General features: G+C 33.5%; 1 protein-coding gene across 1 annotated transcript in view; it reads left to right on the top strand.

Moving 5' to 3' along the window:
- Nucleotides 1-27,937, top strand: part of LOC126888352 (max-binding protein MNT-like) — a 73,334-nt gene that overhangs the window by 25,051 nt on the left and 20,346 nt on the right. Inside the window, exon 2 of the mRNA XM_050656525.1 lies at nucleotides 26,710-27,043. Within this exon, the coding sequence (XP_050512482.1) occupies nucleotides 26,750-27,043 (294 nt within the window). The 5' untranslated portion in view covers nucleotides 26,710-26,749. The remainder of the gene's footprint in view (nucleotides 1-26,709; nucleotides 27,044-27,937) is intronic.

Below are 27,937 nucleotides of genomic sequence, written 5' to 3'. Positions count from 1 at the left end.
CCACCATAAGCATAAATTATGAAGACCGGAATAGGGTCTCTGACATCCATCAATTATTTTAACAATGTTGCTATTTACATTTAAACGTGATTATGTATTTCTTTTTGTTATATACACGTGTGTTGTATACAGTGCGTCCATAAAGTAACGCATAAATTCGTTATTTCGTAAACCGGCCACTTTAAGGAAAAATCCCGAAACAGGTCGATTTTTATTTTTAAATTACGATTTTTTGGCATATATATCATACTAGTTACGTCATCCATCTGGGCGTGATGACGTAATCAATGATTTTTTTAAATAGGAATAGGGGTCATGTGATAGCTCATTTGAAAGGGTATTCAATTCTCTATCCAATAATATAAATATTAATAATTATTTATACAGGGTGTTCAAAAAACATTTTTTTAATTAAAATAAGTGAGACAAAAAGAAGAATAAGTATATGTAATTTATTTAATTCAAAATACTTTTTACTACTGTCAGTAAACAGAAAAAAATTTTATTTGACAAATAAACATTGATTTTTGTTTAAACGAAATGTTCATTCAGACTGCCAAGAGACAGGTGAGTGGCAGTGGCAGTTTTAACATTGAATTTAAGCGAAAAACAATATTTATTTGTCAAATAAACATTTTTTCCCCTGTTTTCTGACAACAGTAAAACGTATTTTGAATTAAATAAATTACATACATTCTTCTTTTTGTCTCATTTATTTTAATTAAAAAATGTTTTTTTGAACACCTTGTATAAATAAATATATTAATGTTTACATTATTGAATATGGAATTGAATACCCTTTCAAATGAGCTATCACATGACCCCTATTCTCATTTAAAAAAATTATCGATTACGTCATCATGCCCAGATGGATGATGTCACTAGTATTATATATATGCCAAAAAATCGTAATTTAAAAATAAAAATCGACCTGTTTCGGGATTTTTCCTTAATATCGCCTGTTTACGAAATAATGAATTTATGCGTCGGCCCACCCCCAAAATTTAGGAAATTTTATATTCTTTTATGTACATATTTCTCCATTTTCTTTCAATTTATTGTATGTTAATTAAGTTGAATTAAACTTCTATTTGCTATGGTAGAATTTCAAATACCGCTTCATTTTGTCCAATTAACTGAACTTACACGCACAGGAGCAGAGAGCATGGTAAAAATCCAAAACGATTTCTTAAGACCCTTCCATTGCAAAAATGGACTAAGACGGACTATCGTGTCTCTTAAATTTAAGCTGGCATTAGAAAAAATAATACGAGAGTCCCAGATTAATACGAATGATACTATCTTAACATATCAGTACAAATTGTGGGATACGCAGATGCCATAGATATCATAGGTAGGTCCACAGAATCTCTGACTGAAGCATTTCGGTCGAAGAATATCTGGGAAGAATGGGACTAAATATAAATGTTCAAAAGTCTAAATATATGTGTTGCTCTAGGTCAAGCAACCCGACACCTACAAGAATAGTTTTTGTCTTGGCTTTTATATCTTATATTATACTGTACATTTATTGACGATTTATCTTATTTTAGTAAATTGTACTTGTTGTTATTTGTTATTGATATTATGTTTTCTTTTGACTGTATGTAAGCTTTGTCCATAAAATTGTAAAAATTTTCAGTGACAATAAAGCATATTTCTATTCTATTCTAATAATAATTGACGATCTAGAACTGGAAGGTGTCGACATCTTCATATACCTAGGCTCGTTGCTAACTAAAGATAACAATGTCAGTGAAGAAATTAAAAGAAGAATAGTGCTCGCCAATAAGTGTTATTATGGCTTAAATTGACTGAAATTGAAAAATTAAATTGACTGTCTACAAAATGCTAATAAACCAGTGCTAACATATGGTTCAGAAACTTGGTCAGTTGCACAGAATGACCAAGAACTGCTCAAACGTTTTGAGCGAAAAATCCTAAGAAGAATATATGGAGTGATAAAAGAACAAGGTTTGTGGCGCAGGCGCTATAACTTTGAGTTGTATAGGAGTTTTGGAGAACCTGTCGTTGTAAAATTCATTAAGGTAGCATGCCTTAGATTTAGATGGATAGGTCATGTAATCAGGCGAGAGAAAGATGCCATGCCAGAAAAGTTTTTGACCGAAGAGGGCCGATAGGACAAGGAGCAAGAGAAAGGCCGAGACTTAGGTACCAAGACAACTTAGAAAATGATTTAAAATCTATTGGAATTAGAGCATGGAGAAGAATTGCCAGAGACAGGGGCGAATGGAGGATTGTTCTGAAGAAGGCGTTGGCTCATAAAGAGCTGTAACGCAACTGATGATGATGATAATTAAGTTGAATGAATTATTACGCGTAATAGAAGCTAGATTGAGCCTGTAAAGAGAATAAACAAATTCACAAAACCTATTAAACCATAAAATGTTCAGAACTCATTATTTGCGAATCAACAAAGTTTCGCGGAATTGATGGTTTTAAGAAATGTGTGAACTATTGTAGTGTTGTAAAGAGTTTCTGAGATATCTTAATGTTACACTGGCCTCCTGTGTATTTCTTAATAACGATGAAAAAATATCGAAAGTCTGTTCAGATTGTTACATTGCTGGAAAATGGAGCAAGCCAAAGGGATGTGGCAAGACAATTGAATGTTAGTCGTTCAACTGTGCAGAGAACTTACCAACGATTTCTTGAGACCCGATATCATCAACAGCGACCCGGTACAAGTACCAAAAAGAAGATAACAGTCAGAGAAGATCGTCTTCTTCCTATTGCTGCATTGCGAAACCGGACGCAAAGTGTTGGAATGCTTCAAAAGCAATTCAGCAAGCCCAAGGACGAGTAATAAGCATTTCTATTGTTTAATGAAGGTTAAGAGAACAGGGTTTGATAGCTTGCAATCCAGCAACATGGGCATTACTTATTGCTGCTCACAAAAGAACACGTCAATTGGACAATAGACGATTTATGCCAACTTGCGCTTTTACCCTGGGGTTGGATGCCACCCCTTCTCGGGGGTGAAATTTTTTTATTAAAAATAATACCAGAAATCGATAGAGGGGTAACTTCTAAGCAAAATTTGTTATATAAAGTTATTAACATAAATCAAAACTTTTTGAGTTATTAAATATCAAAGATTTTATTTTTTCTTAAAAAATGCATGTTTTAAAGCTGTTTTTCACGTATTACTCAAAAACTATAACCTTTTGTTAAAAAACTAATATATTACCAAAATTAAAGATAATAAAAAATTTAATACACTCCCCACTTAAAGAACTAAACTTATGTTATTTCAAAGTGAGTTATGGGTAATTGAATGTATATTTTTTTCGACGAGTACTCAAATCTAAGTATTCAAGCTTACATAACGGGAAAACGATGTATTTTATATAATGTACTTGTTAAGCACTTGTCAAAATAATTCGGAATACCTATCAAAAGTTAATAGCATCAAAATTAAGCAAGTTATGATGAAAATACGAGAACCCTTTCGATTTTTTTAGGAAAAAGTGAAAAATAAAACATACGCCATTTCCACAAAAATTAAAATTTATAGTAATCCTCACAAGAATTTCTTTAGGTTAACATAGTTAACGATTTCAACAATTTTGACCAGTTTAGAATGCATATTTTTGAAAAAAAAGATGTAATTTAAAAAAATCATAATTTTTAAAATTATCGTACTTTTCATTTTCTTTTGATAATAAAACTCCAAAAATACTCAATATACGTAAAAAATCATATACAGCGTGTCTACTTGAGTTGGAAACATATGGGAAACTTATTAATTTTACGAAAAAAAGTTATTCTTTATAAAAAGTTCTGCATGCCCCAAAACCTAAGATTCAATTATCAGATATCAAATTTTCTCAATATTATACGAGGTATGTCAAAAAATATGAATTTCGGCTAAGGGTAAAGTACCTTTATTTCTCTCAATATCGAAAATTCTTATTATGAAAAGTTGTTTGGAAATAAAAACCAAGCTCAAATATGTAATTACATGCTTCTAATTGGAAAAAAATATTTTCCAAATTTTTCTCAAATTTATTGATACTAACTTCGTTTTTATTCATTACACATACGATAACTCTTTTATTATTACTTTTACGAAAAAAAGGTATTCTTTATAAAAATCTCTGTATGTCCTAAGACCGAAGATTCAACCAACAGATATGACATTTTATTAATTTTATACGAGTTATGTAAAAAAATATGAATTTCACTCAAGAGTAAAGTACCTTTATTTTTCACAATATTGAAAACGGTTATTAAAAAAGTTGTTTAGAATTAAAAACTATGTGTCAATATGCAATTACATCCTTCTAATTGAAATACTGTGAAATATAAAGGTGCTATAATATTGAGCGAATTTCATATTTTTTGACACACCTCGTATAAAATTAATAAAAGTTGATATATCATGGTTGTGTCTTAGATTTTAGACCATGCAAAGTTTTTTATGAAGAATAACTTTTTTTCGTAAAATGAATAATAAACGAGTTATGATATTTGTAATAATTAAAAAGGATGTTGGGTATCCATAAATTTGAGAAAAATATTTTTTTTTCAATAAGAAGCATGTAATTGCATATTTCATCTTAGTTTTTAATTCCAAACAACTTTTTATCATAAGAATTTTCGATATTGAGAGAAATAAAGGTACTTTACCCTTAGCCGAAATTCATATTTTTTGACATACCTCGTATAATATTGAGAAAATTTTATATCTGATAATTGAATCTTAGGTTTTGGGGCATGCAGAACTTTTTATAAAGAATAACTTTTTTTCGTAAAATTAATAATAAAAAAGTTTCCCATATGTTTCCAACTCAAGTAGACACGCTGTATAACTAAATTTTAGTTTTTTCTGTTCCAAATACTTTATCCATTTTACTATTTCCGCAGAGTAAAAAATAACCGAGATAAAAACGTTTAATATTTCAATTTTGCTGCGAGAACCATGTAACCGGGGCCATTTAACCTTTTATTTTTAAAAAAGTAAGAGGTTTAAAAGACTAATTTTGACGTTTTTAATAGCTCTTGGAATCAACATTTTTTTAGAAAAATTTTTAAAAGATACATTTTGAAACATTTTTGGTGCATAAATTTTAATGCTATCAACTTGTTCGAGGGCTTATTTGATAGATATTTCTATAAACTTTGACAAATGTTTAATAAGTTTATGCTATAAAATGCACCATTTTCCCTGTATTTAAGCTTGAATACTTAGATTTGAGTACTCGACGAAAGAAATATACATTCAATTACCTATAACTCACTTTTAGTTAACATTGAAAGGTTTTTCTAGTAAGCAGTTTATTTGATTTTTTATTAGATTCAATTTTGATAATAATAACTTTTTTGCAAAAACTTATAGTTTTCGAGTTATTTATGAAAAATCGGTTAAAAACATACATTTTTCTCACGAAAAATTAAAATCTTTGATCTTTAATAACTCAAAAAGTTTTGATCTATTTTTATAAATTTATATAACAAATTTTGCTTATAATCTGTCCCTCTATCGAATTGTGGGGATATTTTTAATACAATAATTTTCACCCCCGAGAAGGGGTGGCATGGGAAAATGCCCAAAACCCCCCAAAAAACAGTTTTTGGATTTTTGAGGGTGGCACACCTTCAGGAAAATCTGGAAAAAATAAGAAATATAGTGTTTGATAAAGTACACAAAATAAAAAAAATTAGACCTGTAGCCATGCAAAAAAAGCATTTTTCACAGGCATCGACTATGCCTATGTTTTTTTTTTGGAATTTTTAAATTGATTGCATCCTGTCTAAAAAAATATAAAAACAAAAAAATAACGTTTTCGTTGATAGAGGAGAAAGGGTTGAGTTAAAATTGCCAGTCTTATTTTTTGGTCACTTAGAACGAAAAAATTTAATTCTGGGAGCGAGGGAATTTTGAAAAACCTTAACGGGGGTACCCTTTTGGTCTAAGTCGGTACAAGCTCAGAAAATTGACAGTTATAAGTTTCGGTACATACTCTGTACTTTACTTTCATTGCTTGGACTAAATATAAATAAAATATATTCTTAAAATCTAATAATTTTGTATTGTCCCTGTTAGTACATCGTATGATCTTTATTTTCAAGAAAAATGGAGTCAATATAAAAAATGTTCGTCTATCTAACGCTATAAAAAATATCACTTATTAATTTAGGTCGCATATATATGTAAACATTGTGCCTACCATTACAGTTAAATTTTGGCAAATTAGTATTCTTTAAAAGTAAAGTGCGATGACATAGACAACGAGTTTTTATTTGACTTCGACTTTGACATAGATATAATATCGCTTACCACATCATATACCGAAGTAATAAGTTATTTTTTTTTCAATAGATTGATTAATATTTTTCTTTAGTAAGGTTAGGAACCTAACCAAGACATTGCGAAAAAACTCGTATTGAAAAAACCAGCAGCTCTTTTGACTTGACGGTCTTAGGAAGGCCGTAAGGTCTCTGCAACTTCTTTAAGTATCAATATACCCATAATAAGAATGTCATAAAACGATTAGATCCATTTGAAATGTGGTGCTACCGACTTATTTTAAATGTCTCATATATAGGGTTTTTCATTCACAGCCATTTGTTTCGAGCTTCTGTCATATGTCGTATAATCCGTGTATATTAATAATATACACAGATTATACAACATAATATGACAGAAGCTGGAAATAAATGACAATCGATGAAAGGCCTTTATACACCACACAACTATTCTCCAGAAGCAAAGAAATTATTAAACACCGTAAATAACAGAAAATTGGCCTACTTCGGCCACATTATATTATGTAATAGTAAATACCAACTTCTATAGTTGATTCTGTAAGGAAAGATTGAGGGCAAGAGAGGTCCTGGACGTAGTAGGTCTGGATCCCGCGTATAAAAAAAAGTTGATTAATAGCAAGCTGAAAATTTGTTAATAGCTTAAGGGTGTCTAGTGGGATAAACTTTAATATATGCGAACACTGGAACAGGGGCAGTTTTAATTGTGGAACAGGTTAAAAATTTGGAACGCTCACACCACGAAAACGGCACATTTATTTTGTCCGACAGAACAGACTTAAACTCTTCGAACAGAGATTAAACTCTCATGCAAAAATCAGACTGCTATTTATCACCAAATGGGCGTTTTAATGAGTGGAACATGTAGAATATGTCAAATGACAGGAATTATGACAGGTGATAAATAGCAGTCTGATTTTTGCATGAGAGTTTAATCTCTATTCGGAGAGTTTAAGTCTATTCTGTCGGACAAAATAAATGTGCCGTTTTCGTGGTCTGACCGTTCCAAATTTTTAACCTGTTCCAAAATTAAAACTGCCCCTGTTCCAGTGTTCCCATATATCAAAGTTTATTTGACTAGACACCATTAAGCTATTAACAAATTTTCAGCTTGCTATTAATCAACTTTTTTTTCATACGGGGGATCCAGACCTATAGACGTATATCCTGGTTGGCCATTCTTAGGAAGTGGAATGTTCTAACGTCAACTGACCTATGTCGGACTGTTGTGAATAGAATAAGATGGGTCCATCTGGTCGCCAACATATTTAGGAGATAGGCACCTTTAGAAGAAGATATTACTTCAGGGCTTTTATCCATTGGCCGTAATACTTCTTCATTTGTGACTCGGTGAACCCAACATATTCTTAATATTCGTCGATGCCACCACATCTCGAATCAATGCTCTTTATATTGCTCTCTTTGAGAGTACATGCTACCATGCCTTACAACAAGGTGCTAAATACGTATATTCTTAACATTCCTAATCATAATAATTATTAATTTTTATGAAAACGGACTTAGCAATTTCAATACGTCATTTGATCTCGATATTTTTGATCACTTTTTTCGTTTATCATAGCAGTCAGTGCTGCAGTAGTACACTGTTAAAAATATCATCAGCAGGATGAGAAAATAGTTTTTATTTGTTTCTACAAATATACATGTAGCAGATGTATTTTTAAGAAAGTTTATTTCGTAAGATTACAGGTATATACAAGTAGGTACCCGCATAGATAACGCAATTGTATTTTCGTTTGGTCTAAAAGGGAGAGTTCTTATTTAATTACCATTAAATGTAGGGAATCCTATTCACTGTTAGAGACATTATAGTCCAGGAAAATAATATTTTTTTTCGTGACACTGACCTTGCCAGGCAACCTACAGTTGTTTTAAATTCTTTAACAAGAACATTAACATATATGTTTCCTGCAGTCGATTTTTTTGGACTTAGTTATCAACAAATAATTAAGGTCAAAAAACGGCCAATTTTCGCTTCTTTTTCCATCTTTTTGGGGTCCGAAAATTGACATTCTCAGCAAAATCTCTGACGACTGTACTATTTATTATCCTTTGAGATCCGTTATTGTACGTCTTAGTACTGATATAAGGTTTGTTCCTACTCGATACAAAACCGTTTCTTGAATCATTACGCACATGCGTAATAACGAATAATTATGCGCAGTAACACATTTTTCGTTACTGCGCATACTTGTAACCGTTCAAGAACGGTTTTGTATCGAGTTGGAACAAACCTTGTTTTTAACGTCTCGCATCTTTTTAAATTAAGCGTAGTCTCGATATTTTTCGGTGTTTTCATATATACTGATGCACGATGGCCAAAAAAACAAAACTTTGTATACTGTTATTTATTTGGATCAACAGTATTGCTTTGCAAGTCTTCATCATCAACCCGTACGCGTCCACTGCTGGCCATAGGTCTCGCTCAGCTATTTTGATCTGTCTGTTTTGTGCGGCTTGCATCCAGTTACCGATAACATGCTTCAGATCATCAGCCTATATGGTTGGTGGGCGTCCTCTGCTCCGTAGCACTCCGTAGTGCTTCTTCTCGTGGCCTCCACTCGACAATACGTTTTGTTCATCGGTTGTCTGACAATCTGGCGACGTGTCCTGCAGAATTCAACTTAAGCGACGCGATTGTTTCGACAGCGTCTGTTGTTTTTGTTCTACGGCGTATTTCTTCGTTTGGGATTCGGTCTCTATGCCTCCTCTACACATCGGCAGACGTGTCCGCGGACGGCATCTGCGTATGCATCCGCAGATGTGTAGATGGGGTAATTTGATCGTCTGTTGTTTACCTCGGACCTCTACGACGCATTAGTTTTCGCAGTGAATTCAAAGTAGATATTGCGTCACCCGAGAATTAACAAAGACTGAATGATTTACAGATGTGTACCTACAGATGTGTGGTCACCTCGTGATGATACATCGGCAGATGCATCCGCAGACGCGTCTGCCGATGTGTAGTGGTGGCATCTCAGACACCCAATATCTGGAGCTCCATAGCCTTCTGAGTTACGCGAAGTGTTAATATTTCGGCTCCATAAGTGAGTACAGGCAACACACACTGGTCAAAGATTTTCCTTTTGAGACATATGGGTAAGTCCGATTTAAATACATAGTTCAGTTTACCAAACGCTGTTCAGGCTAATCCTATACGACGTGGGAGCTCGCACGTCTGGTTATCTCTTCCCAACCGAATTTCACGATTCAGTCTGCTCAATATCCATTCTATCAACAACAATATTACGATTTAGCACCAAATTGTAATGCCTCCTCTACACATCGGCAGACGTGTCCGCGGACGGCATCTGCGTATGCATCCGCAGATGTGTAGATGGGGTAATTTTATCATCTGTTGTTTACCTCGGACCTCTACGACGCATTAGTTTTCGCAGTGAATTCAAAGTAGATATTGCGTCACCCGAGAATTAACAAAGACTGAATGATTTACAGATGTGTACCTACAGATGTGTGGTCACCTCGTGATGATACATCGGCAGATGCATCCGCAGACGCGTCTGCCGATGTGTAGAGGAGGCATAAGTCTTATCTAAAAATATAGGTACAGTAGAGCGTCGATAATCCGAACGTTCGCTAATCCGAACGCAAAAAAATTATAAAATTAAAAAATATGATCGCGGATCGAATTTTTGCATTTAATATGACAATATGGGCAAAATATTATGACCGCGGATTTTTGTTTTGTTTATGCAGAAATACATACAATATTATATTTGTTTATTATGCAGGTGTTTTATTCCTTGTAACTAAAACGTATGTACATGTACTACGTTTATGAGCTTTGTATTTTGAACATATATGTTCGATAATCTGAACAATTTGATAATCCGAACTACCAATTAGTTCGGATTATCGACGCTCTACTGTATGTGATAAAGTCTTTACCTCGTTATCTTTTCTTTTACTGAAGTTTTTATCTTTTTCTTTCGCAAAAACAAAAAAGATAAGAAACTTTATTTCTGTGTATTTAACTTTAGTTTTTTGTAATTTGTAGTAATTTTGGATTGTTTTTTTGATTGATTGATTTACCCAAAAAAATGTAATAGTCCGTTCTTTAACGGTAACATATTGCAAAAGCTCTAAATTTTAAAGAACCGCTTGGATTGACATGAAATTTGGCATACACATAGCTAACAAGTCAAAGAAAAAAAGTGATATTGTGCCGATATGTGATTTTGCCCTGGGGGTGGTTTTCACCCCCTCTTGGGGGTGAAAAAATATTCGTCCAAAGAAAGTCAGGAAATCGATAAACTGGCTAATTTTAAGTAACTTTTGTTCTATAGAGTTTTTTCACTAAGTCAATACTTTTCGAGTTATTTGGCAGTGAATATGTTCATTTTTTCAACAAAATAACCACGCTTTTGAACGGTTTTTCTCAAATAACTCAAATAGTAAGTATTTTGTCGAAAAAACATTCTCAGCAAAAATATAGCCTGTAAAAAATTTTAAAAAATGGTGTATATATCACGTCTCTACACCTAGTAGAAGCAGAGTTATAGCTAATGAAAAATAGGTTCATATTCGTCAAATTCCAAATGGAATACTTTAACGTGAAATAACCAAAAATGAAGCACATTTCGGGGAAAACTCATGACAACTTATTTAAAGTGTTTAAAGTGTTTAAAAAAAGCTTCATTTTTGTTTTATAAAGAAAAATCTAACATCAAAATTAAACAAGTTACGCTCAAAATAAAGTTAGTCCCTTTTGGTTTTGGTAAAAAAAATCGAGAAAATCACCCCCTAATTAGTATCTTAAATGAACTTAATCGTTACGACTTCACAAGTTTCTTGACTCGTGTATATATTGTTTATATGATCTGTAAGTTTCATCGGTTCAAAGTCCTTATTATTGAAAGGGCTGTAGTTAAAAGGGGTTGAACGAGTCACTGATAACGAATGTATGCAAATTTAGAAACACCAAATCTCAATCAATTTTTGTCTAACATAAAAACAAAAAAATACATGATATTCAGAAAAGCAAATCTGACTTTTTTTGTTTTTCGAGATTTTTGGTATCTCTAACAGTATTTAAGTTATTTTGAAAAAAACATATTTTTCAAAATTTAAATTTTAAAAAATTTTACTTTGAAACCAAATTTTTTCAAAAATAAGCACTTTAAATCGATGAAACTTACAGATCATATAAACACAATATTAGTGACATAATTTGTGGAGCGGTAACGATTAATTTCATTTAAGTTGCTAATTAGGGGGTGATCTTCCCGATTTTTTGTTTGCAAAAACAAAGGGGACTAACTTTATTTTGAGCGTAACTTGCTTAAACTTAAAGCTAGAAACTTTTTGTAAACAGAAATAAAGCTTTTTTTAAACACTTTAAAAAAGTTATAATGGGTTTTTCCCAAAAAGTGCTTAATTTTTTGGATATTTTACGTCGAAATATTCTATTTGAAATTTGGTGAATATGAATCTAACCTAACGCGTACACTATTTTTTTAAATTTTTTATAGGCTATATTTTTGCTAAGAACGTTTTTTTCGACAAAATACTTACTTTTTGAGTTATTTGCGAAAAACCGTCTAAAAATGTGGTTATTTTGTTGAAAAATGAACATATTCACTCGCAAATAACTCGAAAAGTGTTGGCTTGGCGAAAAAGCTCTATAGAACAAAAGTTACTTAAAATTAGTCAGGTTACCCATTTCCGGACTTATTTTGGACATATTTATATTTTTTCACCCCCAAGAGGGGGTGAAAGTCACTCCCAGGGCAAAAGCACACATCGGCACAATATCACCTTTTTTGTTTGACATGTAAGCTATAAGTATGCCAAATTTCATGTCAATCCAAGCGGTTCTTTAAAATTTAGAGCAAAAACCGTGAAAGAATGGACTATAAAATGAGTACCTACCCGAGAGTTCGCGGTCGTCAGCAATTTCGTCATTTAAGCGACTTGAAAAAAGGACGCATTGTGGGCATGAAGGAGGCCGGTTTTGATTTACGGTAAATCAACGGAGGATTAGTTTATTAATCCATCAACGGTGTTAAAGAGTTTGGAGGAGGTGGTCCAATGATGAGATTTATCGGCGTCGTGGAGGATCTGGACGTCGTAGAATATTGCAAGGCCGTGATTTGCGCAGTCTTATCTTGCTCAGAGAAATAGACGAAGCAGTGTACATCATGTAAGAGATGATTTAGTTGCAGCTATAGGAAGGGAAGCGTACAGGTAGTCAAAGATTACTTGGAATGGGACTGAGAGCTTACCATCCGTTTTTGTTGTTACCTTTGACACCAGAGGATAAGTCTCAACACTTAGAATGGTGCAGAGCTCGGCAAAACTGGAATGCCAATTCAATTTTGCTAGCTTCAGTGATGAATCTATGTTTTATTTGGGTAGCTCTGATGGGCGCATAAGGGTAAGACGTTTTCAAGGTGAGAGATGAAATATAGACTTGGCTGTTGAACGTCATACAGCAAGGTAACCAAGCATTGTGGTATGGGGTAATATATTATATTTCTCTAGTTCTTATTAAGGGCACTCTGACAGTTCGACGATATATTGGTGAAGGACTGCAACAGGTTTTACATTCCTATATAGAAACCATTCCAAATGCAATCTTTCAACATTGGAGTGGCCATCCAGATCAGCTGATTTGTCACCCGTCGAACATGTGTGGGATGTGATAGATCGAAAGCTTAATCAACTGCCACGTCCTCGAGCAAACTGAGAAGACCTGTTGCATGCCATAAGAAGAATATCGATGAGTATTCCGCAATATGATATAGACCACTTAATTCCATCAATGCCCCATAGAGTAGCTGAGTGTATAGAAAATCAAGGAGGAGCACCCATTATTCATTTTTTTTTTATGAAATTGACGTTGAGAATTTGTTCATAATATTATCAAATAATAAAGATATTATAATGTATACTTCCATAAATAAATAATAAAAAAATATTTTGTCCTTCTATAGGTGTGGCATTGTTTTTGGCCATGAGTATAATTTTCTGTATTTTTCTTTGATTAAGTTTTTGATATTCGTCCATATACTATTCGGAAGCCTTTTCTCCTTCTTTTATCAATACATTTATATCCTTTTTGTATATTCTTGAAATATTGTAAAACCCATCCATTGGATATGTGATGTATGCATACAAAACCATGCTACTGTAAGTAACACAAGTATTTTACTTCTTTTAACCGAGGAAGCATATAAAAAATGCACCGACTTTCTATTTATTCAAATCGTCATGATAATCATTGAAAAAGTATGCCAAAATCTATCCACATTGGCGATTTCCCCTTCTAAATAGAAATCGTCACGGCGCCATTGGCAAAAAGTAGGTAATGATCTCCGTAAGTGCTTATTCCCCTCTTCTGCAGAAATGCCGGCAATGAGTGGCAACGTCGCGCTTACCACTGTACACAGTCGAACAAGCGTGTCGCATCCGATCATCGCTAGTCGGCTGGTCCCTATGGTTGAGTCACTCGATGCGTGGTGCGCGATATCACGATTTCGTGCTTATGCGCAATCAATGCAGTATTTGTGGACACGTGTTTATCGGATCTTTCTTGACCTATTCAAGGTGGTTCGGAAAGGTGTAGAGATGGAAGGTACCGTTACGTGGGAGATTAAACGAGTATTTATTGGCATAAAAAATTTATTTTTAATCTTTTATGTAGTCTTTTAAGTGTGATTATCGTAGTCTTAATTAATACTTCTAGATGAGGCAATGCACTAAAAAGCCCAAAACTTAGCAATATTTTGCGTAAAAATTGTTGTATTCGATTTGTAAGGGCGTTAGGAAATTTTGTAACCTAAAGTGGTGGTATCGAAATGAAAATTGCATTATTGGATAGGAAAAAGCATTTCCAAAATGCATTTCGAAGTGGTGAACAATAATAAATTTGTAATTCGGAAATAATTGACCGATATGAGTTCAATATTACTAATCCGAGGTGTTTGGGATCGCTGAATACAAATATCATGTCGACGATGGTCTCCGAAGGACCTTGTGCCCAAGAAGGGCCTCGATTCCTGCGGTTTTGTGGGAATTCGATACAAGATCAGTGAAAAGTCGTTACTAGGATGTTTTTGACATCGCTGATTATGTCGGCCATGGTCTCCGAACTGATTTTGTATCGGATTGTCATAAAACCCCCAAGAGACGACTCCACTCCTGGACACCAAGTGCCTCAGAGACCATCGCCGTCGTGATATTAGTCTTCATTTCAATCTGTCAATTCATGCTTTGTTTACCAGTCATTATCGACGTGTCACAATATTTTTTACAATGGAAAAAATCTAGTATCGTACATTGCTTGAATTTTTGTTATTGGAAAGTTTAAAAGCAAAGAAAATTTATAAACGAATGTTGAAAATATAAAATATAAGGACTCTTCGCCTTCAATTAGTATAATTACTCCATTAAAATGTTGCATTTTTTAAGCCGTACCTTGCATTTGTTAGAGGAGTCAATTTTATTTCTTTAATGTGTAGGGGGATCAGTAGAAGCTTAAGTTCAAGTTTTTGGGGTCGCCACCCTTGTTCCCTGGCCGCCATCTTGGAAATGGTGTGCAAAGGGGTTTCGCGCTATATCTCGTAAACTACCAACCCTACTGAAAATCTAATTAAACATAAAATGTAGCAAATTAAATTTTCTACAATTTTATTTCTATTACTTTTTATCGTCAAGTGACCAACAAAAAAGATATAAACAAAAATATGTAAAAAAATTTTTAACAAGATTCCTTTTGGAGGTTATAACTTTTTTTCAGTTCATTTTAAAATAAAATAACATTATAGCAATTTTTTAGAGGGTTTTTCAGCGAATAATTTCCAGTATAAATTTGTTTAATTCAATTTATTTATATAGGTTTTCCAGCGCTCCCAACTTGACCAGATTCTCGAATGCTCATAGGGATATAATAAAAACAAAAGTTAGGCTTACTTTTCAATCTATATGTATTTTTTATTCATACAATTTATTATGATTTTAACATTCCTATGCTATTATTAATCTGTTTTTGACCTTTCTCCCCACTATAAAACTTATAACCCTAAGCATATATAGAAACGGTCCAAGAAGTTGTTTGAGGACAAATTCGCCGGTTCAGAAGAAGAATGACGCAACCGCATATTGCAAAATCCTTAAGAAGAGCAAAAAACGAATTTTTGTTATCAAAATCATAAAGTATGATCAAAATTAGCCATTCACCACAGCGTGGTCAGGATCTCGAGATATAAGCGTTTTTTGGGGTGTGCCGCTTGTTTATGAAGTAACATAACTTTTTTCCTATTGTATATTTTGACTTAAAATTTTCCAAAAAACTTCTTCATGAATTATATTTTATTGTTGTGTTGGTTAAAATTATAAACTAAAAAGTTTGTCACTCAACTTTTTAAGTAAACATGAAACTAACGAAATATGATGACAAAATGTTTAAAAATAACAACTTCTTTTTTAATATGTTTAAATATTTAGGACAAATCCCATTGTTATCTATATACTTCAGAGATTAAACAGTAAAAATTTCAAAAGGAAATATTTACAGCGACCAAAGATACAGCGAGGTAAATTTGAAAAATCATCAAAATTGATTTTCGGCATTTTTGTATGAAATTTTATTTTTGAACATGTTCCACCAAATCTAGATAAAAATAAACTTCATATTCGGATTCAGCGACCTCGAAAACATAAAAATAGACCAAAATTGGTCCTTCACCTTAAATTTGATTTTCGTGGTCGGCATAACGATTGTTGCCGCTCCACTAATATATAGATAGAAAAGTATTTTTTTTTATTGTATTCCTATGAGAATTCGAGAATCTGGTCAAGATTGGAGCGCTGTAAAACCTAGATAATAAATAAAATTAAACAACTTTATAGCGAAAATTGTTCATTGAAAAATCCTCTACTGACATGAACGGAAAAAAGTTATAACCTCTAAAAGGAAACTTCTTACAAAATTTTCTCATATTTTTATTTATAACTTTTTTGTTGGTCACTTGACGATAAAAAGTAATAGATATAAAATTGTAGAAAATTTAATTTGCTACATTTTACGTGTAATTAAATTTTCTGTAGGATTGCTAGTTTAGAAGATACAGCGCGAAAGCCCTTTGCACCCCTTTTTCCAATATGGCGGCCGGGAGACAAAGGTGGCGACCCCAAAAACTTGAACTTAAGCTTCTACTGAACCCCCCTACACATTAAAAAAATAATATTGACTCCTCTAAGGAATGCAACCTAAGTGTAACATTTTAATGGGCTAAATAGAAAGATGGGTTGCTGAATTTAAACGTAGTTGTACAAGCCTTGAAGACGATCCACGTTAGGGACGTCCAAAAACAGCAACAACACCAGAAATCGTAGAAAAAATACACGATATTAGTAGAAGCCCTAGGCATGTCATTGGGCAGTGTAACCAATATTTTGACTGACATATTGGGTTTTAGATACAAGGGGTGCCGCATTCGCTAAGAATGGAACAAAAACACATTCGATTGCGACTTTCTCGGCAACATTTAGAGCGTTTTCGAAAGGATAAAGTAGATTTTGTGCTTTCATTCATCGCTATGGGTGAGACTTGTGTCTATCCCCATGATTCTGAATCAAAATAACCGGCATAAGAGTGGTGTGAACCTGGTTCTTCGACTCCAAAACGGGTTCGTGTCCAGAAATCTACCGAGAAGGTGGTAGCACCCGTTTTTGGGATGCGAAATTAATTTTATTACTTTAAGACCAACTGAATGAAAAATTTGCAAAAAAGACCCGGGTTGCAGATAACAAAAATCATGTTTCATCAGCACAATGCACAGGTCATGAGCGCTTTGACAATGGCTAAAATCCATGAATTAAAGTTTGAATTGTTGGAGTATCCACCGTATTCACCAGATTTGGCCTCTAGCGACTTTCATCTGTTTAAATACCTAAAAAAATTCATGCGTGGAAAGCGTTTTTTTTTCAAACGATGTGGTCATAACTGTTGTAGAAATATATCTTGCTTCAGGGATGGAATCCATAAATTGGAATCTCATCGGAACAAGTGTATTTCAAAATATAAAATTGGGGTTTTCCCTAAAAGGTAGAGCAAAAAGAAAACAAATAGACGGCAATTTAGATTTAAATATAATAATAGAAGCCTTATAGAAGAAGAATGTCCGTTTAAATGGTGTAGCTAATCAACCGCAGATCATATCGAATTTTAACGAAAATGTAACAATGAGTTTGTTTGACCATCGATATATTGTGTTCCAGTTTAGTAAATCAAGTAATGGCAAGGTGATTACGCATCATCAACCTTGTTTCTCATTATTACAATGGACATTGTAACTAACTAAAGATCCTATGAGAGCATGAAAGTTAATAATTTCTACAAAATATTATTGATTGGTGAATTGCCAGCTCCATAGGTTAATACTGGTTTTAATATTGTGTTGTATACTCCTTTTTTCTATCTATTAGTCTTGTGACATCCAATATTGGACATAGTCCTCCCCTTCGCTCCTCCACCTTTCTCTATCCTGAGCCATGTGCATCCATTTTGAGCCGGTTTGGTGTTTTAGGTCATCTACCCATCTCATCTGTGGTCTCCCTCTCTTTCGTTTATATGTCCATGGTCTCCACTCTGTAATAATTTTATTCCATCTTTCGTCTTAATGTCTAATCGTATGACCGGCAAATTTCCATTTTAGTTTAGCTGTTTGACGAGTAGCATCTTTAACTTTTGTGATATTTCTTACCCAGGAATTCATTTTTCTATCTGACAGTTTTACGTTGATCATTTATTTGTCTTTCCATTGCTCTTTGTGTTTTCGCAATTCTGTCCATATTCGCTTTTGTTAACGTCCATGTTTGACATCCATATGTAAGGACCGGAAGAATACATTGGTCGTAGATTTTCGATTTTAGATATTGACATAATAGAGAGAAAGAAACCACCTAACTACATCACCAAGTTCAACATAGAATCCCTACAAGACGAAAGTACTAAGGATCTCTACCAATAAAGACTTGAGGAAAAGATCAATCTTAGCCCTATTGAAATCACAGACAATATAAACGAAGCATGGGAAAAAATAAAAAAATCATATAACTAGTAGTGCAAAAGAAGCCATTGGAGAAAGAACAATTGACTTAAACAGCGGCAGAAACCAAAAACCATGGTTCACACAGGAAGTCAAAGATTTAGCAAAAGAGAAGAAAGATGCATACGTAAGATATATTAACAATAGGACCCCAGAAGAATATCAAAGATATAAATCAGAAAGAAATAGAACAACTAACAGAATCAAAGATCTAAAACAAATATATTGGGAAAAATTCTCAAATGACATGGAACATGATTTACGAGGAGGTCAAAGGAAGGTATGGAACATGTTGAGGAACAGGAAGAAGCCGGTTACCGAAGAATTACAAATTAACGCAATAAAACCAGAAGAATGGGTAACTCATTTCGAGAATCTATACAAAGACGATAACGACGATAATAATGAAGTACAAAGAAATGATCTACAAAACATTCACCAAGAAGAAACAGAGAATGACAACATCACCCAAGAAGAAGTAAACGAAGCAATCAAAAGATCAAAAAATAGAAAATCACCAGGTCCGGATAATATAGCAAATGAATAATTAAATACGGAGGTACAAAAATAATAGAAGAGATAACAACATTATTCAAAAAAATTGTAAACAACATGGCAGTACCAGAGGAATGGAGAGAGAGTATAACAATACCCATCTACAAGAAAGGCGTAAAGACAGATCCTACGAACTACCGAGGAATTACACTACTCAATTCTACATCAAAACTATTGACAAAAATTCTATCCCAAAAAATATATAAGAAAGCCGGTGTATCGGAAGAACAACAGGGTTTTCGCCCAAACAGATCTACAATAGACGCTATTTTCATAATGCGACAATTAGTTGAGAAATCAATAGAATTCGACAAGCCCATGTTCACATGCTTTGTAGATCTGAAACAAGCATTCGACAGAGTACGATTAAAGGACGTGCTCACTATCCTTGAAAAGAAAAACATAGGTCAGAGGTATAGACACATAATCAAAGAGCTCAATAGATCCAACAAATCACGAATTAAAACCACACACGGGCTCACGGAAGAAATCAAAATCAATGCAGGCATTAGACAAGGGGACAGCCTCAGTCCATGCCTATTTAATTTAATAATGGATGAAGTTATAGGTAGTGTTAACATAATGAATCAGGGATACAAAATGGGTAACCGAACCATGAGAATACTTTGCTACGCAGATGATGCAATCTTAATAGCCGAAAACGAAGATGACTTACAACGCCTACTACAAAAATTCAAAATAACCGCCGAAAAGTATAACCTGACACTATCCAAAGAGAAAACCCAATCGATGGTAATATCCAGGAACCCAATTAGATGTAAGTTAGTAGTGGACGACCATATAATCGAACAGGTAATGGATTGCAGATACTTAGGTGTGGAAATATCTAGCGACAGGCATCTGTGGCAAGAATCAAAACAGCAGGCAATGAAATCAGCGAGAATATCTGGTTTCCTGAGGGATATAATCTGGCGGAATAAATATATGAGCACCGAAAGCAAAGTCCGCATTTATAAGACATGTGTTAGACCCGTACTGACATACGCAGCTGAGACAAGGGCCGAGACAACAAAGACCAAACAGATAATGAGAACAACAGAGATGAAAACCCTAAGATCCATAAGAGGTATCACACTCAGAGATAGAGTACGAAACGAAGACACATTGAGAGAGCTAGGCGTTCAGGACGTAGTGAGATGGACAAGAGCGCGACGACGCATGTGGAGGGACCACGTAGATCGGATGGACCCTGAACGTATGGCGCATTGGGCGAAAACACAGAAGCCCAACACCAAGCGACCCATAGGAAGACCCAAAAAACGATGGTACGAGAGTTGGAGCTCCGGATCGCAGCAAAGACTGTAACAGAAGAAACAGGACATAGTCCTATTACAAGAAGAAGAAGAAGAAGAAAGATATTGAGGGTATTTTTTATTCTTCAATATGAAGCTGAGATTACCAAACGAGGCCCACGCTAACTTCGTTCGTCTCTTTATTTCTGCTGTTTGGTTGTCTCTATTCAATTTTATTATTTGCCCCAAGTATATGTATTCATTCACTTCCTCTATTTGGTTTTAATTAACTACGATTCTTAACTCATCGTCTTGATTTGTTATCACTTTTGTTTTGCTGTAACTCATATTTAATCCAACTTTACTGGCTTCTTGGTCTAGTTGTTGTATCATTATTTGTAGTTGTTTCTTGTCTGTAGCGATAAGGACGACATCGTCAGCGTATCTTAGGTGATTTAAGTATTGGCCATGTTGTGATTATATTGGCCAGTTAATGATGATTCCATATTCTTCTTATTGTAATCTCTTGAAAATGTCTTCTAGTACTTGGTTGAATAGTTTCGGCGAAGTCGTATCTCCCTGTCTAACGCCCCTTTTGATAGGTATGGGGTGTATATTCTGTTCAAGTTGGATCGTAGTTGTGGCCTTACTGTATATATTAGAGATTAGTTCTGTATCTAATGTAATCTACTCTGCTATTGTGTAATGATTGTTTCACTGCCCAGTGTTCTATGGAGTCGAATGCCTTTTCAAAATCTATAAATGCCATATATTTAGGTATTTGGTATTCATTTATTTTCTCAATAAGTAACTTCATTGTCAGTAGGTGATCACATGTACTGTATCCTTTTCTGAATCCTGCCTGTTCTTTGGTCTGATAATTATTGTCAAAAGGAGTTAGTCTGTTGGTTAATATTTTAGTTAACAATTTATACATAACATTAAGCAAGGTAATCGGTCTATAATTTTTCAGATCTTTTTGTCTCCTTTTTTAAACAATAATAGAGTGATTGATTCATTCCAATTACTGGGTATGTTTCGTGTACTTAGTATTTTGTTCAATAATATATATATAAGACTTCCCTTGTAATTTTTCCGCCATTTTTAATTGTCTCCACTGTAATGCCGTCTCTTCATGGTGATTTATTATTTTTCATTTCTCTCAGCGCTTTCTTTATTTCTGATTTGTTAATCTCTGATTGTGCATAGGTCAGAGTTAGCATTTTTTATTTTAGTTTTCAATTTTTGAAGAGTTTCTTGTGCCGGTGGTTGCTTTTCTTGATATAACTCTAAGTAATATTGTTGTGTTATTGCTATTATTTCATGTATATCGTTGGTCTCTTCTCCCTGAGTAGTTTTGATGGCATTTATTTCTTTTTCCCAGTTTTGGTCGTAAGCACTTCATATTCTTGTTTTGTTGAATTACTTTTTCAACTTGTTCTTCTTGTTTCTTTCTTTTCTCTTCTTTTTCTTGATGCTTTTGTTTATCTTCGAATACTCTGTTGTTGCTCTCTTTTTTTGTTGAGCTAGTGTTCTCCGTTTTCCATTAATGTTTTTATTTCATGTGAGATCCATTCTTGTCTTTTCTTTCTCATGGGTGCCACTTCTTTCCCGGCTTTCAGTAATGTTTGTGTTAGAATGTTATTGATTTCGTCGACTCCTTTATTTACGAGTTGATTTTTATCGGGCAGATGTTTTTTATTTTCTCTTTATACTCTTGTTTATTTTTCCTCAATTTTTCCATATCTAAATTTTGTAAATTTTGTGTTACCTTTTTCATTTCAAGTTGCCCATTAATGCTTAGGTTCGCTCTAACTAATCTATGGTCACTACCAGTTGTAAAATTGTTAAGAACGGTTACGTCTTGTACAACAGACTTTTCCGATGAAAGTATGTAGTCTATTTCATTTTTTACTTGACCATTAAGACTGATCCATGTCCATTTTCGTTGCGGCTTCTTATTGAAGAACGAGTTCATAGCATATACACTCCTGGCCAAAAAAATCGGGACACCTTAAAAATAGGTCATTTTTGATGTGTCGAATCTCCTAAACCTGTTGTCCGATTTTAGTGATTTTTTTAATATGCTATAGCCTTATTCCCTAAGAATATGGATGTAGTAATAGTGTTGCTGAACAGGTAAATGTCATTGTATACCGGGTGTAACAATAATACTGTGTTTTTTTCCTGAAAGTTCGTAACACCCTGTGGAATATTCTAGCATTTAAAAAATATTGAAATTAAAACTCAATTGTAGTCTTAGTCTTTTTTAACGTTGTGCTTTTGACTCATTCACTTATGTTGGATAATGAAAAAGTTAGGTACTTTGACAACTAGCCATGTTCTTCATCAATACAGGGTGTTTCTAAATAGTGCGACAAACTTTAAGGGGTAATTCTGCATGAAAAAAAGAATGTATGTGTACTTTGTACGCACGTAAGAAGTTATTCTTCTATTATATAATTTCAGCGAAGTAAATATACTTAACAGGTATTTGTATTTTATTTAAATAGTAAACTAACTTTCTTATCTACCACTTTCAAAAATTTTTTATTAAAACAACCAAAAATTAAAAAATAAATATGAATCGTCCAGGATTTGAACCCGCGACCTTCCAATCTCTGGCCCATCTCTCTACCAACTACACCACCGAGCTTCTGCGCATGCGCGCAGGTTTATGAAATTTTACTCTCAATCGCGCCTAAAGAAGAATAACTTTATAAACATATGTCCGCAAATGCTTCGTTTCCAAGATACGGGATGTTGAATTTTTTCTTACACACTGACGATTTATTTATTGCTCTAAAACCGGTTGAGATATGCAAATGAAATTTGGTACGTTTTAAGAGGTAGTTATTTCACATTTTTTGACATACAACTAAAAATTTTATATTCGCCATTGGCGTGCATACAGGTAATATGACCCGTATGCACGCCAATGGTGAATGTAAAATACATAACTGTATGTCAAAAAATGCGCAATAACTGACTCTTACAACCCACCAAATTTCATTTGCATATCTCAACCGGTTTTAGAGCGATAAATAAATCGTCAGTGTGTAAGAAAAAATTCAACATCCCGTATCTCGGAAACAAAGCATTTGTGGACATATGTTTATAAAACAAACGGTCATTATTTTTTCATGCATAATTACCCCTTCAAGTTTGTCGCACTTATTTAGAAACACCCTGTATTGATGAAGAACATGGCTAGTTGTCAAAGTACCTAACTTTTTCATTATTCAACATAAGTGAATGAGTCAAAAAGCAGAATGTTAAGAAAGGCTAAAGCTACAATTGAGTTTTAATTTCAATATTTTTTAAATGCTAGAATGTTCCACAGGGTGTTACGAACTTTCAGGTAGAAACACAGTATTATTGTTACACCTGGTATACAATGACATTTGCCTGTTCAGCAACACTATTACTACATCTATATTCTTAGATAATAAGGCTATAACATATTAAAAGAATCACTAAAATCGAACAGGTTTAGGAGATTCGAGACATCAAAAATGACGCATATTTATGGTGTGCGATTTTTTTGGTCAGGAGTGTAGTTTCCTCTCTTCCAGGTAGTTCATTAAGGTATCCCCTCTATTATTTCTTGACCCATATCCGAAATTTCCTATCCTTGTTTCTTCTCGTTTTTTACTTTCTGTTATATTTTTTTGACACAGTACCGAATTCAGGACTCCTATCTCCCACCTTCCCTTTACTATAATTTCTTTAACATTACATATACATATAGGTACTATAAAAAAACTTATCCAGTAATAATAATTTTATATTGTTTTAGAATGAAAAAGTCAGTGATTTTATTATATGTATATACATATTTACTTAAACTAGTTGTTTAAGTAACTATATTTGGTTGTTCAATATCTTATCGCTTTTTGACATAATGAATTTCAATTAAATATAAAAAAACATGAAATACTTCGAACAGCATTTCAAATAGCTGTATAAATAAGTAGTTTCGCAAAAATATACTTATATAATAAACTTTAAATACAATTTATTATATTTTATTTATTATATGTAAGTTAAGTGTATAATAATCTTTTTGTCACTTCCAACTGTAATGCGTTAGAGAGAATTCGATAATCTGTGACGCATTGAAAAAAGGTTTTGGGATGATCTGTATACAGATACTTAACGGATACATATAATATTAGTCCAGAGAAATAAGATTTTTCTCGTGACACATCCCCCTCCAGGCCGAGACCAAATTTTTTGAGTAGTATGGACATCTATAATAATAACCCATATGTTTCCTGCAGCCGATTTTGATGATATACATAGTTATAAACAAATGAAGATCAAAAAACGGTAAATTTTCGCATTTTTCGTCTATTACCAAAAAGTTAAGCACTTTAAACAAATTTGAGAGTAAGAAACTCATAAATCGTATAAAAAACTTCAACATGGCGTTTGCTGAATATGTCCATCCTTATTGGTTGCTTAGAAAATTGCAAAATAAATCATAAATTTTGAGTTTTTATAAATATTCATAACTTATGTAAAAATTAACTTAGATCTTATTACACGGAATGCTGGGACTTCTTGTGCTTAAATTATATTTTAAATTCCAAAGCAATTGGTCAAATAGTTTAAAAGTTATTTAATTTGTTTTTACCAAATTCGTTTTTTCTGCAACACTAGTAAGTCAGAAAATTATGAGGTCACAATAATACTTCGGACAGTTTATGAAAGAAGAACATTTATACTATAACCTTAATTAAAAATAAATGACAAAAAATAATTTTAAGCAGTGTAAAATTATTTTACAAAAACATGTCGATTTTTTGCTTACTTATAAACAATTAGAATAACATTTTAACCGTTACCCGTAGAAAAAATATTTTTTCATATTTAGAAAGACTGAATTTTTATACATATTTAGAAAGAAAAACAACTGTCCTAGAACAATTAGGGACAAAGTTTGCCCTCCCATTTTTTTAATTCACATGTTTTTCAAAATAATTTTGCAATATTTATAATTATTTTTTGTCATTTTTTTTTTAATTAAAGTAATACTGTAAATTTTCTTCTTTCATAAACTATCTAAAGTATTACTGTAACTTCATCATTTTCTGACTTACAGTGTTGCAAAATAAATTAATTTAGGATAAACAAATTAAATACCATTTAAACTATTTGACCAATTGCTTTGAAATTTAGGGTATGATTTAAGCACCATAAGTCTCAGCATTCCGTGTAATAAGAAAGTTCTAAGTTAATTTTTACATAAGTTATGAATATTTATAAAAACTCAAAATTTATGACTTATTTTGCAATTTTCTAAGGAACCAATAAGGATACACATATTCAGCGAACGCCATATTGAAGTTTTTTATAAGGTTTATAAGTTTCTTATTCTCAAATTTGTTTAAAATGCCTAATTTTTTAGTAATAGACGAAAAAGCGAAAATTTACCGTTTTTTGATTTTCATTTGTTTATAACTGTGTATATCATCAAAATCGGCTGCAGGAAACAAATAGGTTAATAATATAGATGTCCATACTACTCAAAAAATTTGGTTTCGGCCTGGAGGGGGTTGTGTCACCAACGGGATATTTTTTTCCTTATTTCTCTGAACTATATATGCTGGATTTATTCGCAATGGCGTTCTGCTAATACACGACACCACACACGACAAGGATTGTAACACAGTATCTTGAAGATAATGGCATCCCAAAAATGGACTAGCCTTCTCAAATTCCAGACCTTAATCCTATTGATCTTATACGGAGCCTTCTCGTAAGACGTCGTACACCTGCCCCAACAACATGTGAAGAGCTTCGAATGGCTCTCATTAAGGAATCGACCACTTTTCCCCACAAAAACATCCAAAACGTAATCAGTTATATGCTATATCGAATGATGTGTTATCTAGAACCGTGGTGGCAACACACATTATTGAACACATTATTGAAACGAGTGATAGTTGCCTTTTCTTCACTCAATACACTATAGATTTATGTAATTTGATATAAATATGAAAAAAAAATATCTTGAAATTTTATGGATGGCCTGTTTTCTTTGGCGCGCAGTGTATTATTAGTTACTATATCGTTGCTATACAATACATATTGTATCTATGTATGGTCTTTACTAATAAGGAAAAACTCGAAACGATTGAATATTAGGTTTTCTTCTCTCTGCATTATTTATGGCCTTGTTTGAAGTTATATACAGGCAATTATTAAGTACACGTGGTATACAGTATTCCCATGTAGAATTCGACTATAATAGCTACAATAATTAGGATTATAGCTTACAATCCTCAGAGGCAAACTGGCATATTCAGTTTACTATTGCTAAAGATTTCTGGAAATCGTTAACAGCAAATGGTGGCGTCTGTCATTTATTAGGTTTTGGGTCATGTCATTCATAACTTGTGATAATTATTTTATACTTGTATTTTAAACTTTTAGCTGTCATGGTATTAGTATTTTTAGTGCTTTTTACCGTTTAAAAATAAATACTAGCCAATAATTTTTTATTTCAGGTTGACTTTAGGCGGGCTGCCAATAGAATCGTACGATATCATGAGTTCTTGGAACATACTACTAGAAGCAGCAAAATTTATCGAAATGCAGGAAGAAATGCAAGAAGAACAGCAACACACTCGTACGACGGTCGCAGCAGAAACCCTCGCAGCGATGAAACCAGTCTCCCCTACTCTTACCAAGATCAACCCTGCTCCTACGATAGCTCTAAGTCCGAATACTCTTAAGACAGTTACCGCCAACTCAGCTTCCCAAACTGTGGTCATTTCGTCCAATAATATTTCCCCGGCTATCATACAGGGACCCATTGCGTTTTCGACTTCACCTCCACAGGTAAGTTCAATATACAGCTTATTTAAATTATAATGTATTTTTTATTATGATACAATTGATCCAAAAAATGGCATAACCCAGACATCCAAAGTGAAAGTTATCCATCCAACACCAAATTGTTTTATATGGTCCACATAATGTTAAAAAAAAATCACACCATTTTGAGCGTCGGGTATGGGGAAGAGAGGGGGCAGAAATCGGTAAATTCGTAGTTTTTTACGTTTTTCGTCAATATGTATTTCTAAAACTATGCGATTTCGCATGAATAACCGTCTTATACAAAAATGTTCTACATTAAAATACCCCGCACAAACCTTCTGGAAATTAGATCCCAGTGGATTTCGTTCATACTTTGGAAAAATACTCTTTGAAGCATCCTGATAAAAAGTTCTCATGGGCACAACTCAATCGTATGAAGGATTTTCAAGATATAGAGGCACAAACTCGGAAAATTATAAGATTTACTGAATATTCCAATTCCCTGAGTTACTGGTTATCTGGCAACATGTAGAAGTTTGGATCAAGAAAAAGCACTAGTAGTCTAGGATTTTTTCCTGGCTATCCAATGGCGACCTTTACTTTGACCTTGACCTTCAACGGACGTTATCTTCTAGAGTTTCGAGGGTTTTCGGCATTAAATTGATATAAACAGATTACTCATGGGTTTTGTGATCTCTAAACACGAATATGCCGTCAGATTACTCGTAGGTTTTTAACTCCAGAAGTTAACCTGTCTTAGGCACCAGGTGCTCCTGTGTCTGTGCTGATCACGTATTCGTGTTCAGCAACCCCAAAAACCTATAACTAATGCGTTTGCATTAATGTAGTACCAAAGACCCTTGAAACTCCAGGAGCGCCTTTCATTTACCTTGGAAACCAGGTGCTCCGGAAGTC

The sequence above is a fragment of the Diabrotica virgifera genome, chromosome 7 (assembly GCF_917563875.1).
Source record: "Diabrotica virgifera virgifera chromosome 7, PGI_DIABVI_V3a".
Taxonomy (NCBI): domain Eukaryota; kingdom Metazoa; phylum Arthropoda; class Insecta; order Coleoptera; family Chrysomelidae; genus Diabrotica; species Diabrotica virgifera.
The sequence above is the reverse complement of the archived record's forward strand: the minus strand, read 5'-3'. Positions and strand labels throughout refer to the sequence as shown.